We start from the raw sequence: 15,501 nt of genomic DNA, 5'->3' as shown, positions 1-15,501 counted from the left end.
CTCCTTTGTGTAACTGTGTCAGCGAATGAGCAATTAGTATTTATTTCCTGGTGGATGGACACTCTGCCCTTAACCGTTCCCATGCGCAAAAATTAACCTAGTAGGAGCCAAGACCCCAGGTCTTTAAATCCATGCCTCCAGGGCACACAGCAGTCCCTTTCAGGGAAACCCAAAACTTCACACCTGTCAGAATTTTGAAAGATATGACTGGAAATTCGCAAAACACTGTGTAGCACATCACACTCATTACCTCAATCGTTTCTCATGGAAACCCTATGACGTAGGTACTCCATGCACATCTTTCAGAGAATGCAAGAGTTTTAGAAAGAATAAGCCGTTGGCCCAGGATCACATTGCTAGGGAGAAGCCAAGCCATAACCTGACCCTACCTGGCTCACAGATTTTTTTTTTTTTTTTTAATAAGCAACGTGAATAATTTAGTTTTGGAAAACCCTCCCCTCCCCATATAACACCTGACGCAAAATGCAATAACGCTTTGCAAAAGTTACCTACAGGTGGTCAAAAATATTTTAAAACAGATTGGAAGATTGTTTGTAGTGTTTTACTCATAACAGGAGGCGCAAACCTTGGACGAGGGCGGATTCCCCGTATTGCTATCACCCCATGTAAATTTAAAACAAAAGAGAAAATTCGGAGACTTCCTAGCGTGCAAGTAAATGCAAAGACAAACCCCTTAAGAAAACCATTCGAGAGGGCTACGAAACGAATAAAACACAACGGTCACGTACTTCTGTGGGGCTGAATTAAACTGAAGGGAAGTCAAGACGCCCTAACGCCTACTGAGCGGCAATAGACAGAGGCACCTTAGCCACCGCGGGACCCCTGCAGGCGTGCAGGAGCCAGCCAGTCGCGCAGGCGCAGGGCCGGAGCGGGAATCCGCCCCGCCTTCCCCGGGCCCCGCCCTCCCTGCTTCAGTTCCGGGTCCTGTCAGTAGGGGCGGCCGCGGTCTCGGCAGCGGCGAAAGCCGCGAAGCTGCGCGGCCAGGGTTTCCAGCCGGGTCTCTTTCCCGGCCGGGCCCCAGCATGGCTGCCCCCAGGGCTGCGGGTCGGGACGGTGCCGCGTTGTCGCGTTCCTGACGGCCCCTGGCGTCTGTGCTCTCCTTCTCTTCCCCAGGCCACTCCAGCAGACATGTTTGCCAAGGCCTTTCGGGTCAAGTCCAACACGGCCATCAAGGGGTCGGACAGGTGAGGGAGAGAAGGGCCCTGTTCCGCCCACCAGGACACCCAGCCATTTCTCCATCCCGGCTGGCCCACAGCCCTTTTGGACTAGCTCAGCCGACCCGGGGTGGAGGCCGAGGGGTCCAGCGGGGGAAGGGACCCCAGGGGACCAGGCTGGAATAGACATGTTTTGAGGGTGAAGAGGGAGAGGAGGCCTGATTTATCTCCCAGGCTATCTTTTGGATATTGTCGTTCGTTTAAAGGAAAACGTAATTCAACCAGCGCTTACTGACTGCGATCTATAGAAGGTATTGCGGAGGGCGCCAAAAAAGAAAGAAAGGCAAGAAGGAAGACAGACAGACAGACAGGGTGCCACTCTCCTACGAGCTTAAGTCCCTGAGGAGAAATCAGATGGGGAACCGGGAACTACAACGATGGGAGGAACAGTGTCTAGTGATTACTTCTGGCAGGAGAGACAGACAGATGGAGGGAGAGGTGAGGGAGAATTACGGGACATGTTTTGAGGAGACCTGTATCTGTTCAGACAGTGTCGCAAACGCAGATAGCACGTTGCGAATTTTGGACCCCGTGTTCTCTAGTTGTCACTCTTGGTGCCCTGGTATAGCTTTTTAACCATCTGGGACAGGTTTGCCAAGCATATAGAGAAGGGAGTGGGTGCGAGGGCTAGGCATAGAGGCAGGAAGGCAGGGCTGAATTTCCCAAGTCAGGCTAACTTGGTTACTGCCTGGATCTCAGTTTCCCTCTTTCTTCGTAAAATGGAAAGACTTGCCCCCAAGAATATGTGACAATAGAGGAGACATGGGATGTGAAAGAGAATAGGATGTTTTGGAAGAGTGTACGAGAGTAGGGCATCATAAAGCAGTTTTTCCTTGGCCCTTTGATTTGATGGTAAGTCCTTCCGAATCCTTCGCATTTCTCAAAATGCATCCAGGCATGATTCATACCACTCATTGGTTTGCTTTCTGCAGGAGAAAGCTTCGGGCTGATGTGATGGCTGCTTTCCCCACTCTAGGAACAGATCAGGTCTCTGTGTTGGTACCTGGAAAGGAGGAGCTCAACATTGTGAAACTGTATGCTCACAGAGGGGATGCAGTGACCGTGTACGTGAGCGGTGGTAACCCCATCCTGTTCGAAGTGGAGAAAAATCTGTATCCGACAGGTATGGCAACAGGATGGCCATTACTGTAATCCTTGCCTGGCATCCGTTTCTCCTTATTTCTTTCATTCACCTGTCTTACTCAAAACAGTAAGTGCCAAATCTCCCAGTACCATCCCTAAGAATCGTTTCGGGCCCAGTGTCCCTAGAATTGGGTCTTTCAAGGTCGAAACTTACTGCCGTAGGAGGGAGAATGAAAGGGCCAATACAGAAAGAGCGTGGTTGCCACGAGATATTCTGAGATGAAGGAATAGTAGTTCCTAGTGGGTTAACTAGGGATGGAGCAGGGGTCTCGAAAAGGGTGGCATTTCAGAACATGTGAGAAATACGTCTTAAAAGGATGACGAGCAGGATTTTCTTTAGAGACTGAAAAGATCCTGTGATAGGAAAGAAGCTGGGTTAATGAAACCACGTACCCAGCTGTCTTAGTGATGTACTCCCATCGAGATACCCCCCAGGGATTCTTCCTTCGGCTCTGTCTGGCTCTCAGGATCCTTTGGTTTCTCTCCTTGTGACAGATCTCAGACATCTAGGGTCCTTTTGTCTCTAGCTGCTGACACCTGCTTTGTCACTGGGGCTTTTCTTGCCCTAAGCTGGGCTACAGCAGAGTAGGGCGGTCTCCTTGGGCCGCTGCTGCCCCCACCCCACTTTGCTGCTGTACGGACACGGGCGCTTTTTGATCTAAGGGTTTTTACCACTAATCACTATGAAAACAGAGGGAATACAAATAATAAACATGCGGAAATTTCCAAATTGTTTACAGGCTGGTGCCCTGTTCTTAGTCTACTTGTTTCTGAGGTCACAAATGGAATCCTCCTTGGGTCTTTGTCCCCGCTTTTACCTGCTGTGCGCATTTCTGCAGCTACAATCAGGTGGAATGATGGGGCCTCCCAGTCTCAGGTGACATCCAGGTTTTTAAGAATCTGCCTTCTTCATTCCAATAGCAAAGCCTGTGGGCCCACTGCCTCCCTGTTATTTCCTAAGCATACCCACAGAAGATTTCCTTAGTCACTGAGGAGAGAGCTTTAAAGACAAGAGAGTGGTTACCATTTATAATTTTTAAAAATTATATTCACATGCAATTTTGTATATATGTATACTTTTTCACTTTTTAGTAGTTTTACCACCTTCACAAGTGTGGAAATTCTTGGTGATATCCTAATATTTATCCTTCCATGTTTCCATTTTATATGGCTGTATAATGGTATAAATATGTTTATGTGATTTGTAAGCATTTTTATGTATATTTGTAATCGCTTATATTGCAATTATTAAAAGATAAAAAGGTATATTAGAAAAAAAAAGAATCTGCCTATTTTAAGAATGAAACCCCTAGAAACCAAGGGTACACTGTATGTTAACTAACTTGAATTTAAATAAATACATTTAAATTTGAAAAAAAAACACAAAAAAAACCAGAATGAACCCTCTTTGGGCCTCACAGCCTCTTCTCTAGCTTTGAGCTGAGTTCCTTTACTGTCCCTGAATTAAAGTGGCCTTCGCGTTTGGCTTTGCCAGTGCCCCAGGGGATTGACTTTTTGGCAATAAATCTGTGTCTCTTTTTGGGCAGTGTATGCCTTGTGGTCCTATCCTGACCTTCTCCCAGCTTTCACGACGTGGCCTCCGGTGCTTGAAAAACTGGTGGGGGGAGCAGGTAAGAAGATTTCCCTATATTCTGGCTATCGACTGAAACCCGCTTAGGAAGGACCGACTACTCCAATAAATGTACCCACTTCCTGGGTTCATATGGTTGAAAAATGGAATTTTTCCCCCGTTTGCGTTTCATCTCTCTCTTGACTGCTTCCGTGAGGTCCCTGGGCCTCTACGATGCTGTTGAAAGGCTTCAGTCAGCTTTGTACTTTGTACTTCAATGAGAAAACAGTTTGTGAACTGCCATATGCTGTCCTTTAAGTCAGTAAGCTAAATTTGGGAAACCAGAATAAGATAGGTCATGGAACTGGCCTTGGTGCTTCAGTTGGACCACTAGCCCCCCTAGGGAAATGGTGTGATACTCGGGTTGCCGTCTTTTAATTTTCATTATGAATAACCTAGCTGATACCTGTTAAAGGTTTGTAGGTTGAATGAATGAATAAATGATGAAGTAGAACTTGGAATTGTTTAGAGGCAGAATACAGGTTGTGATGCATTTGTTTGTTTGCTACAGATTTGATGCTGCCAGGACTCGTGGTGCCCCCTGCTGGTCTGCCTCAGGTACAGAAGGGTGACCTCTGTGCCATTGCCTTGCTGGGGAACAGGTACTGTGTCAGTCCGCTGTGCCTTTGGGGGAAAATCTTCAGTAAAACTGGGGAAGGGTTTGGGAAATGACAACTTCCCAAGCTTATGGATAAAGGATTAAAGGAAGAAAAAGCAGCTTCTTGTGGAGTGGGCCACTGGGGGATGGTAGTGAGCCTGTGGGGCTGTCTATACATGTGGGCCAAGCATAGGTGCTGCTGCTGTTTTTGTTTTTGTTTTTTTAGTAATTTTACATTTACACAAGAGTTACAAAGATAGTATAGAGGTATAGAGTTCTTATCCAGCTTCCTGTAATGGTAACGTTTTTTTATAACCAAAGTACAGGTATCAAAACTAAGGAATTAACATTGGCACAGTCCTATGAATACAATTGTAGATTTTATTCATATTACCCCAGCTTTTCCATGAAATTTCTTTCCATTCAAGAATCCAGTCTAGGGGTTAAAGTTAAACGTCCGACTTCAGCTCACGTCAGGATCTCACGGTGCATGAGTTTGAGCCCCATGTCAGGCTCTCTGTGTTGACAGCTCAGAGCTTGGATCCTGCTACAGATTCTGTGTCTCCCTCTCTCTCTCTGCCCTTCCCCTGCTCATGCTCTGTCTGTCTCTCTCTCAAAAATAAAGATTAAAAAAAAGAAAAAGAATCTAGGATACCTTTTGCATTTAGTTGTTGGCTTCTTAGTCTCTTTGTAGCAGAATTCTCACACAGAATCGTGACACCGAGGCTTACCTTCCCAGGAAGCAACTTTATTTCTGCCGGCACCACTCAGTTGGGTTTGTACCCAAAGAACTGGACCCCGAATGTCTCGTGGTATAATTTTTTTTATACATTTTCTATTTCTTTGTCTCCCAGATATGGTAACACACACAAACACGTAGTCTAATTAAGTAGTCTTCGTTTACAAGGTCATGAGGGATGTTGTCACATAGGCACATAGCCAGGTTACCTTAAAGTTTTTTTGTTTTGTTTTTTGTTTTTTCTTTCTTTTTTCTCTTTTTTTCTCTCCTTAGGGAGAGAAACATTTCCACCTTTGATGCTCAGACTTCTCTATTTTGTTTCATAGAGCATCATCTTGGTTTAGAGGTTTATATATTTAAAAAAAATTTTTTTAAATATTTATTTATTTTTGAGATAGAGACAGAGCACAAGCTGGGGAGGGTAGAGAGAGAAGGAGACACAGAATCCGAAGCAGGCTTCAGGTTCTGAGTTGTCAGCACAGAACCCGACGCGGGCCCAAACCCATGAACCATGAGATCATGATCGGAGCCGAAGTCAGATGCTCAACTGACTGAGTCACCCAGGTTCCCCAAGAAGTTTATATTTTTATAACATTATTACATGAGTGGCCGTCCTTTTTTGTTTTTAAAATTTTTTAATGTTTATTAATTTTTGAGAGAGAGAGACAGAGCATGAAGAGGAGAGGGAGACACAGAATCCGAAGCAGGCTCCAGGCTCTGAGCTGTCAGCATAGAGCCCAACGCAGGGCTTGAAATGACAAATTGCGAGATCATGACCTGAGCCAAAGTCAGTCACTTAACCGACTGAGTCACCCAGGCGCCCCCCCTGCTTTTCCTCCTCTTCTTCTTCTTTTTTTTTTTTTGAGTGGCTGTCCTTTTTAAATCATGGCCTCAGTGAGACTGGAGACAGACCGTACAACCAAGGGAACTAAGCAGGGTAAGGTTAAGCACCCTCCCAAAATTAGGAGGATAATTCCCATGAGGGTTTTGAATCTCCTGAGAGTTGAAAACCATCCTCCAAATAACTCCCCGGGGTCCCAACCTTTCCAGATCCGAACTGGGACATGAGTAATCTTTCTCATTGATCTGTGATCTCCTCTGTGACTTTCCTCTCATCATCTGTCTGTAGGCAGCAGTTCCTCAGGGTAAATTTTTCACAAACACCTCCCTCAGAAGCAAGCAGGTAGATAGATGGCATTTGATAGATGGCATTGCACATTTTGGTTTGCTGCTGGGCTAGTAAGTTAAGAGCTCTGGCATTTTCATTGGTTATAATTTCTACAACTGTTTGCAGTCTGATTATGTGGTTTAGCACATAAATAGGAGTGTGGTAGCCCCAAGACCCATCCTCTGCCCAGGTGGCAGGGCCATAATATTGGATTATATGCTCAGGAGGCCATTTATCATCTTTTTAATTACCAATCTGTAAGGCACCCTGCTTCCTTTTAGTCTCCTTGTGTCCATACACTTGGGCTCCCAAATGTTTCCCTCTGGCAAGTGGGATCAGGAAGACATGGACAAATAGTTTCCAGCACATATGACCCTGACCAGACTAGGGAGGTACTATATAGGCGCTCCTTTTTCACATCTAGTGTAGTCCCCCTGGGGCCCACCATTTGATGGCTGCGTTGACATTGTCTTCAGCCTCTTGGAGATGAGAGAAGTTAGATAAGTGGTGGGGATCTGGCTTACGGTGATCTGGGGTTCCCCAACATTGGTTTTTTTGGGCAGTTGAGTTATAAAATCTTTGGCCTAGGCATGTTAAGTTTTTAACAGATGGTGATGAATTTTTCCCCCACTAGACAAGACAGTCTTTCCCAATAATTGAGCTTTTGGGAAGCCAAATCCCGGTAGTAGGACTGGGGTATTTTGTTTTACTGTAAGGTTTGTGGGGATCTGATTTTCTAGTCTCTCATGGCCATTGTTTCCCAGCATTGGTACCATCAAAGTATCCTATCCACAAAAGGAAGGTGAGTGTTAACAGAAACCTCTCCCCACATTTCCAGCTGGCCGGGGTGGCCTCGGCCAATCCTATGGCAAAGAGTAGAGAAAGAATCACAATAATAGTGAGAAACAGGACATGACAGTGCATCACAGTAAGGAAATAGATCTGGAAAATAAGGACAGTCTTTTGTTTCACCAAACCATCGATTCCTTAAGCTTCTGCCGTGTGTAGATTAGTCAGCTTCCAGAGTGACTAAAGCAGGGCTGCAGTCTCCCCAAGCCTCTGGAGTTGCAGATATCTTCTTCTGTATGGTCAGCTTGTGTGGCGTTGAAGGCCCAGGAATGCATTCCCAGTTTCAAGATGCCAGCTTTTCTCTGCTGTAGTGAATCCAGGGACCCACTTTGGCCACCTTTACTGTAATAGGGGTGGACAAAATAACAGTGAATGGGCCCCTCCAGAGGGGCTTTAGGGGTTGGACATTTCACTCCTTTATCCATACTGCATCTCCTGGTTTAAAGAGGTGAGCATCTGTGTTCAGATTCACAGGTAATATCCCTGACCCAGTGGGGTAAGGTGGTTAGGGTAGAGCCGAGGGCCCACATCTGTTGTCTTAGTGTTAGATTGTCTACCTCATTTAGATCTCCTCTTATGCCCTTGATAATGGGGGGAGGGCACCCATAAAGGATTTCATAAAGGGAGAACCCCATCTGCTTCTTTTGCCTCCCACCTGCAGCTGCAGTCTGCCTCCCTGAAGGTCCTTTATCTCTCCCTACCTAATGTCAACCCTTTCCCTATTTATTTCTTCCCTGAAGTAGGGCCTGTAACTGCTGTTAGGAAACAGGGACGATGACCGTTCCGGCTTCTTTAAGCTGATAAGGGATGGTGTGGGGGTACAGCTGTTAGTCTACCCAAGAGTCGGTTGAGTGGCCCACAGTATGGTTTTACAGGAAGGCTGGCAGGCATGAGGTAGCATAAACATTAGTGGACATAAAGAGAAAAACACAAAGTAAAGATTATACTGACCAACAGGATAGCATCTTAAGATAATGTCTACGGTTTCCAAACCTGTCAAACAGTCTAGGAGAGACCCTGCCTTTGTAAACAACGTATGTCAGGGACTCTCTAATAACCCAGGTGATGGAGGAGCAGGAGCAGTTAGTCATTATGGCAGCTCTATTTTTAAGAGTTCGGCCCTAACTTCATTTAAAAATTTTTTAAAGCTTCTAATGCTTGTGAGGTGTTATTTAGAGTTTTGCTGAGTATAAGCAGTTTGCTTTATTTTGAGGTGTAAAACTTCCAAGAGCCAGGAGTTCTACTAGAGAAAGAGTCAAGGCAGCCATTTACCATGATTAATTTGTAAATTTTTAGGTAAGCCAAACCTGGATATTATTTTATAAAGCAGAATTTGTATTACTTTTTGTGCCTTTCCTGTCTTGGAGGGGAAGACCTTTACCAATTAGTAAAAGTATTGAAACCTAATTGTCAGTCCTTTCTGGATAGCCTCCAGTTTCTTGATTGTCTGGGAGAGCAAGTTTATGGTTGAAAGGATTGTTTTTAAGACATACCTCACAGGCTGCTACCACTTGCAGAACTGTCCTTGACAAATTGTTTTCCAGTAAACACCCTTTAGGCCATTTGATTAAATTTTGTCCCTTCCTAAAAGAAAGGTCTGATCCTGTGTCTTAATGATCTTTTAGCTCTGTGAGTTTGGTAATAGTAATGACTCTGCTCTGTTTATAATCATTCCAAGGGCTGGAGACAGTGTCTAGGAGTCAGACCCCAGTTTATTATTTTTTCGGGAGAGTAGATGGGATTGAGTTTCCTTTAATACTTGATATAGCAGGCCAACTGTTTTCCTGAACCTGGTATCTGCAGCCTACAATATCCAGTAACTTCTAAAAACTCACATAATTGTGTCTCTGTCCTGGAGTTACCCAAGGCTCTGAGTTTCAGATAGACAGTTGGTTTAGGGGAGCCACCTTGAAGAGCCCCAGGCCCCACTTAGTCCCTTCCAGGGACATTAGTTATCTGAGCCCTCACAGATAGAGGTCCCTGAGGACATTCGGATCTCCACTGATTGTCTCCACATAAGGGGCATGGCTTATAGGGTTTTCATTTTGGTTGTCCCCTCTGAGGACGTTCTCCTTTTAGTGCTCTGAACGGGCATATAAATGGCACTTGGTGCCAGGACCTTGGGAAGTCCGGTCTGACATAGTACATAAGGCCACAACTAAGGTCTCAGATTGTTTTTTTTTAAGCTTCCTTTTCTGTTTGTTGTTTTGTTTTGTTTTTTTATTCTTATTCTCCTTTGATCTTGGTTGTAATATACCCAATTGGCAGCTCATCAGAGCTCCTCCAGGGTCCCTTCAAAGGCCAACAGCCGATTTTTGCATCTTCTCTGAATATCTAGGGCTGCTTGAGTGACAAAATGTCCTTTAAAATCATCTCAGCCTTAGGGGTGTCAGGGGAGATAGCCATATATTTAATGAGAGCCTCCCTCAACCTCTTCAGGAAGGCCATCAGGCTCTCATTTTGTGTTTGTAAGATAGTGACTAGTTTAGCATAATTTAAGGGCCAAATCTTAGATTTCCTTAATTTTTTTTTCAAAACATGTCTCATTAAGAGTCTGGTTTAACAAAAGCATTATATCTTTCCAGATCAACACCAAAACATACGTAATATTCTGAATGGCCTTTATGTACTTAACGATCAGAAAATTTACCTAGATCTCCTTTTATGTGTCTTAAACCTTGTAACATAAAGGTTTTTTTCTTCTGGCATTCTAGCTTGTTATAAGGGATACATGCCTGTTACAGGGAGGGCCTGGATAAGGTGGGTAGCAGGGAGCAGAATTGTATTTTTTGTTTTTTACAGATTGAGGACCCGAGGAGGAGGTTGAGGTGGGAGACTTCCCTTCCTCCTTCTCTAGGTCTGTTTTGGCCCAAATACAATGAACATAGGGGAATTCTCCCCATTTCCCTTCACATTTGCAAAACAAGTCCAATTGTAGGATAGTAATGTCATTGATATTTCCCTCTGGTGGCCAGGTTCCCTCTTCCAGTTTGTTTTGGGGCCAAGCCTTTGTGCAAAAGAAAATGAATCATAATGCATTCCAAAGGAGTAATGCCCTTGGTTGGGGAATTACCCATTTATAGGAAAGAGGAAGAAAGTTGTCCCTTATCTCAATTTCCTATAGCTGACCAGGAGAAACCTCATCTCCTGCCCCTGGGTTCTGGCTGGCTATGCAACTGGCAGCCAAAAGCCCTGTCAGTCTCGCAAGGTGCTGAGAATAGTCATTCTTACCCGGGGTTGACCCTACCTCCCAAGAGCTGACCTGGTCTTTCCTGTTTTGTTTTGTTTTATTTTGTTTTGTTTTGTTTTGTTTTGTTTTGTTTTGTTTTGTTTTTACCCCTCCGTTTCCCACCTGCAGGACCTTTGGGGTATGGACTGTGACCAAGCAAGACTTTCCTGGTTGTCATAATATGCACTAATTTTATTTTGGCCCAACAGTAACTTACATATTGATTATTGGCCATTGAGGGAAGGGGTTAAAGAGCCAAAGTCAAGGTCTGTTCCCCTGCTGTTTTCAACAATGCCCACATAAATATGTTTCAGCCATGTGGGTATCCGTTTTCAGCATACAATGGACTAAGGTTAGTAAAATGGCTCCCACATATCTTAGTAAAAGCCCTTCAGGGGCGCCTGGGTGGCGCAGTCGGTTAAGCGTCCGACTTCAGCCAGGTCACGATCTCGCGGTCCGTGAGTTCGAGCCCTGCGTCAGGCTCTGGGCTGATGGCTCGGAGCCTGGAGCCTGTTTCCGATTCTGTGTCTCCCTCTCTCTCTGACACTCGCCCGTTCATGCTCTGTCTCTCTCTGTCCCAAAAATAAATAAAAAACGTTGAAAAAAAAAATTAAAAAAAAAAAAAAAAAGCCCTTCATATATCATCCCTCCCTCATATGGCATGGGCATCCAGTCCTCTGCTGACCAGGAACAACAGAAATGTGGAGGATTTGGAGGCCGGCACGAAGAGTATTGCCATCATGTTCCCAGCCTTTGGAACAAAGGAGGGGGAATTTTAATCTTAACCCAGTATACTTTTAAAATCCATTTATTGTAACCTTAGTGCATCCTGACCACACATAAAATTTCTGTGTGAAGATTTTCTTCATGAACCTTCTACAACCTTTCTTTGTGTTTAGATTTTATCCCAAGCCATTTCTCTCCAAATAACCAGTCTCATTTAGGACAAAATTACTTTTTTTTTTTACCTTTAACAAAAATATCTTTCCATTTCTTATATCTTTCTTTCATATCTCCTACTTTTCTACATACAGAGTTGCTTTTCTTATTTTTATCGGTTTTAATTACATTTAGCAGAATTTTAACTCTTTGAAACCTTAATCTCCAGTGAAAACTAAGTGGTAACTAATTGTGTACCTTATGTTACATCAGAATTTTTTTAGATGGCAAACTTAAGAATCCATTAATCATAAAGCATGTTTTCCCACAGATCCAAATATCTTTAGTTTCTCTGTGACAAGTCAGAAGCACAAACCTACATCTAGTAATTAGTGCTTTAGCCTCTTATCTCGTTAGCTATCTAATGAATTCAATCTCAATTTATCATGCAAGCAAAACTTTATTGTTTTAGGTTACCAATGACTTTGAAAGCTATCTTAACAATTACCCATAAAAACTTTGAGACAGACAAAATTAACCATCATTTTAAGTCACCTTTTTGCTGACAAATTGCAACAGAGATAACAGTTTATTTGACCTTTAGAAAACCTTAGGTAGAAAAAAGTTTTATATATTTACTGCTGATAATTCTAAAGAGTCGTCTGTTTTAAACCAACAAACTTAAATCCATTTAAATACTAAATATGGGGGCGCCTGGGTGGCGCAGTCGGTTAAGCGTCCGACTTCAGCCAGGTCACGATCTCGCGGTCCGTGAGTTCGAGCCCCGCGTCGGGCTCTGGGCTGATGGCTCGGAGCCTGGAGCCTGTTTCCGATTCTGTGTCTCCCTCTCTCTCTGCCCCTCCCCCGTTCATGCTCTGTCTCTGTCTGTCCCAAAAATAAAAATAAAAAACATTAAAAAAAAAAAAAAAAAAAAAAAAAATAAATAAATAAATAAATAAATACTAAATATGTTCCATCTGTGTCCATTTAAAAGTGAATCAATCTGTTCCCCATTGTCTATTTTTACCTGGGGCACCAGTGGGGAAATATGAAGTGTGTGGTCTTTGCTCCAAGACCTCTAGGATGGGAGAAAGGGCTGATGGTGCCTGAGGCATTGAGGAGCCAGTTACGCAGGCTGCCCCCCAGGTGGTGTGGAAAAGGAGGGGGAAGGGAAGGCAGAAGAGGAGAGGTATGAGCAGAAGGCACAGAAAGAGAATTCCCAGTTTTAAATCTTATCAGCTCAGACAGAGGAGCAGACTCCAGGTTTCTTTTGTTTTGTTTTGTTTTCCACTAGTGGAATTAGGCAGTCTGTGTCAGTCCAGAGAAGATAGGGAATTTCCCCAAAATAAAAGTAGTTTCGGCAGCTTCTTGGGAATATTCCTTAAAGTCCCCATTCTGAGATAGAATAACCAGAGACAGTTGGCTCTAATTATCATAGTCATTGACCCAGGAAATGAACGAGAGACAAGTCCCCACACACACTCACACAGCAACTCCAACCCGCTGCCCAGTGCCCAACACCTTAGAGTTGCAGCTCCATTCCTCGTCCCTTGTAGAACTACTATGGCAACTCTGGGAGATGATCAGGTTCCCCTTCTGCCTCTTAAGGGCAAGTCTGCCTAAATGAACCCAGGTTATTACCAGTCTGACAAGGAGTGCTCCCTGAGCTGGTTCCTGGGCCTCATCGGTTTCGTTGGCACACACGGGGTCCTCGCCTCAGCATGCTGGGAGGGCTGGTCTCCTGCAGATCAAGCAGTCCACTGGCGCCAGGGGAGGCCGCCTTTGCTGGTGCCCTGAGGTTTGTATCCCCAGTGATGAAGGAGGTGGAAACGCACCATCAGATCCCGGACGAGCCCCCAAGTAATATAGCAGAATTCTCACACAGAGTCATGACACCGAGGCTTTTCTTTCCAGGAAGCAACTTTATTCCTACCAGTACCACTCAGTTAGGTTCATACCTGAAGAATTGAGCCCTGAAGATCATGGCATAGTTTTTTTAATATATTTTCTATTTCTTTGTCTTCCATGTATGGTGACACACACAAACATGTAGTCTGATTAAGTAGTCTCAGTTTACAAGGTCATGATGTTGTCACGTAGGTGCATAGCCAGATTACCTGAAGTGGTTTTTTTCCCCTCTCTTTTTTTCTCTCCTTAGGGAGGGGACCCTACCACATCTTGTCTGTGACATTTTCTTGGTCTTTCTTTCATTGTCTTCACACCTTTTTCCCCATCATCTACGTCATCATCCTCTCTCTTAATTCTTTTTTTTTTTAATCATTTATTTTTCAGAGAACGCAATGGGGGAGGGATAGAGAGAGAGCGAATCCCAAGCAGGCTCTATGCTGTCAGCACAGAGGCCCATATAGGGCTCAATCCCATAACCCTGGGATCATGACCTGAGCCGAAACCCAGAGTGGGAAGCTTAACTGACTGAGCCACGCAGATGCCCCAATAGCTTTATTGAGATATAGTTTACATACTATAAAATTCACCAATTTCAAATGTACAATTCAGTGATTTGTAGTGTATTTTTATAGAGTCGTTCAGCCATCACCCCACGGCTTCTTTTTAAAAATAAATTAGGGAGTATTCATATGAATAGTTCGGAAAAATTCTTTTCTCCTAGAAGTAACCGTGTCATTTGATGCATACATCCTTGTCAGCCTTCTTGAATGTGTGTATATATGTGCATATAAAAACGTACGATTTTGGTGTGTAGGTTAAAAATACAACCAAATGGAATTACACTTTATCTGTATTGTTTTTTCACTTAAGATCATGGGGACATTTTCCGGGTCAGCAAGCTCAGGGACGCTGAGCGTTCTTACCTGCTATATGGTGATGGAAGAGGTCCTCTCCGAGTGGACCTTGTGGTCGCCTCCAGTGTGTCTTCATCACAAACAGTATCTTACGCCTCTAGGGAGAGCGTGTCTTCCCACACTCCCACCAACACTGGATACAATCCATTGTTCTTCCTTGTGGCATCTTGAGTGAAACATACCTCATTTTTCTCATTGCTTCTTTGAGAGAGAAAGAGAGATTGTAGGCATGGGAGGGGTCAGCGTTGAAAGATCTTACTGTTGCTACTCATGTTCTCCTGTTTTCCTTGAACCTTTTGGAACCAAGACCTGGAAAGGTTTCCTTCCTTGTTTACCTGTTGCACAACTTGCAGTTGAAAAGGACGGTGGTGTCACTGGTTTTCCCCGGGATTCTATCCAAGGTGGGAGAAAACTACAGAAACGTGTATTTGGCCTGCTCAATTTGGCCTTTAAAATGTCTGTGGGGATGTAGCTTTAGATGGTTTGTGGCAGAGAATGAGGGTATGAAGGGGGGTTTATTAAAAATATGAAGCATGTTCGAGATTGAAGTTTTTGAGCCATCGGCCCTTCCAGAGGTAGAAGAAAAAGATCCCTCTTTTTGGAACTGAGAGAGAAGCCAGCTTCAAAGTTTCTGTGGCAGTAATTGATTGACCTGTGGGCACAGTAAGTGGAGCCACCAGCTTAGCAAACGTTTTTCTTAAGTTCAGGTGTTGGGAACTCTGCCCTTGAATCTCCTCCCTTGTGCCCAGGTGACCTTGGCCAGGCTTGTCTGTTCTCTGTGATCCTGTCGGGCAGCAGACCTTACAGGCAGTGTGTGGGCAATGCTTAAGGACTGGGCTGGCACACGTGTCCCATTTGGGCTTTGGAAGTTTATGTAGTTACTGTGAAAGAGATTGTTTTTGATAATCACTGGACTCACTCAGTTCTTAGTAGATGGTTACAAGGAGCAAGCCCTGTAATAAAGAGCCAGCTTAGAAGGAACCTCCCCAGTTAGTTCCACTGTTTCTCTCTTCTCTCTTCCCTGTGGCCTCCCTTGGCCTAATTTATGGCATACAAATGGCCTTCCTTTTGAATCTCTGCATAGGATGGCTATGCCTTTAAGGTAAGGGAGGTCATTTATATTTTTGGAATTAAATGGAGGGAATTTTTTTTTTTTTGAAAGGGAGAGAGGGAGGGAGAGAGTCTTAAGGAGGCTCCACACCCAGCACA

The 15,501-nt window shown here is 44.2% G+C and overlaps 1 protein-coding gene across 8 annotated transcripts in view; it reads left to right on the top strand.

Annotated features, from left to right (window-relative positions):
• The first annotated feature begins 932 nt into the window (after positions 1–932).
• EIF2D (eukaryotic translation initiation factor 2D) overlaps positions 933–15,501 on the top strand; it is a 29,328-nt gene continuing 14,759 nt past the window's right edge. For 2 of the 8 annotated variants that reach the window (XM_058700753.1, XM_058700754.1), the window contains exons 1-4: positions 933–1,205; positions 2,168–2,358; positions 3,926–4,009; positions 4,520–4,610. In XM_058700753.1, the coding sequence (XP_058556736.1) occupies positions 1,150–1,205; positions 2,168–2,358; positions 3,926–4,009; positions 4,520–4,610 (422 nt within the window). In that variant the 5' untranslated portion in view covers positions 933–1,149. Of the gene's footprint in view, positions 1,206–2,167; positions 2,359–3,925; positions 4,010–4,519; positions 4,611–10,720; positions 10,944–15,501 lie in introns of those variants that run through there. The other 6 variants (XM_058700755.1, XM_058700750.1, XM_058700752.1 and 3 more) reach the window with 6 other exon arrangements.

Source organism: Neofelis nebulosa, chromosome 15, assembly GCF_028018385.1.
Source record: "Neofelis nebulosa isolate mNeoNeb1 chromosome 15, mNeoNeb1.pri, whole genome shotgun sequence".
Classification (NCBI taxonomy): Eukaryota; Metazoa; Chordata; class Mammalia; order Carnivora; family Felidae; genus Neofelis; species Neofelis nebulosa.
The sequence above is the reverse complement of the archived record's forward strand: the minus strand, read 5'-3'. Positions and strand labels throughout refer to the sequence as shown.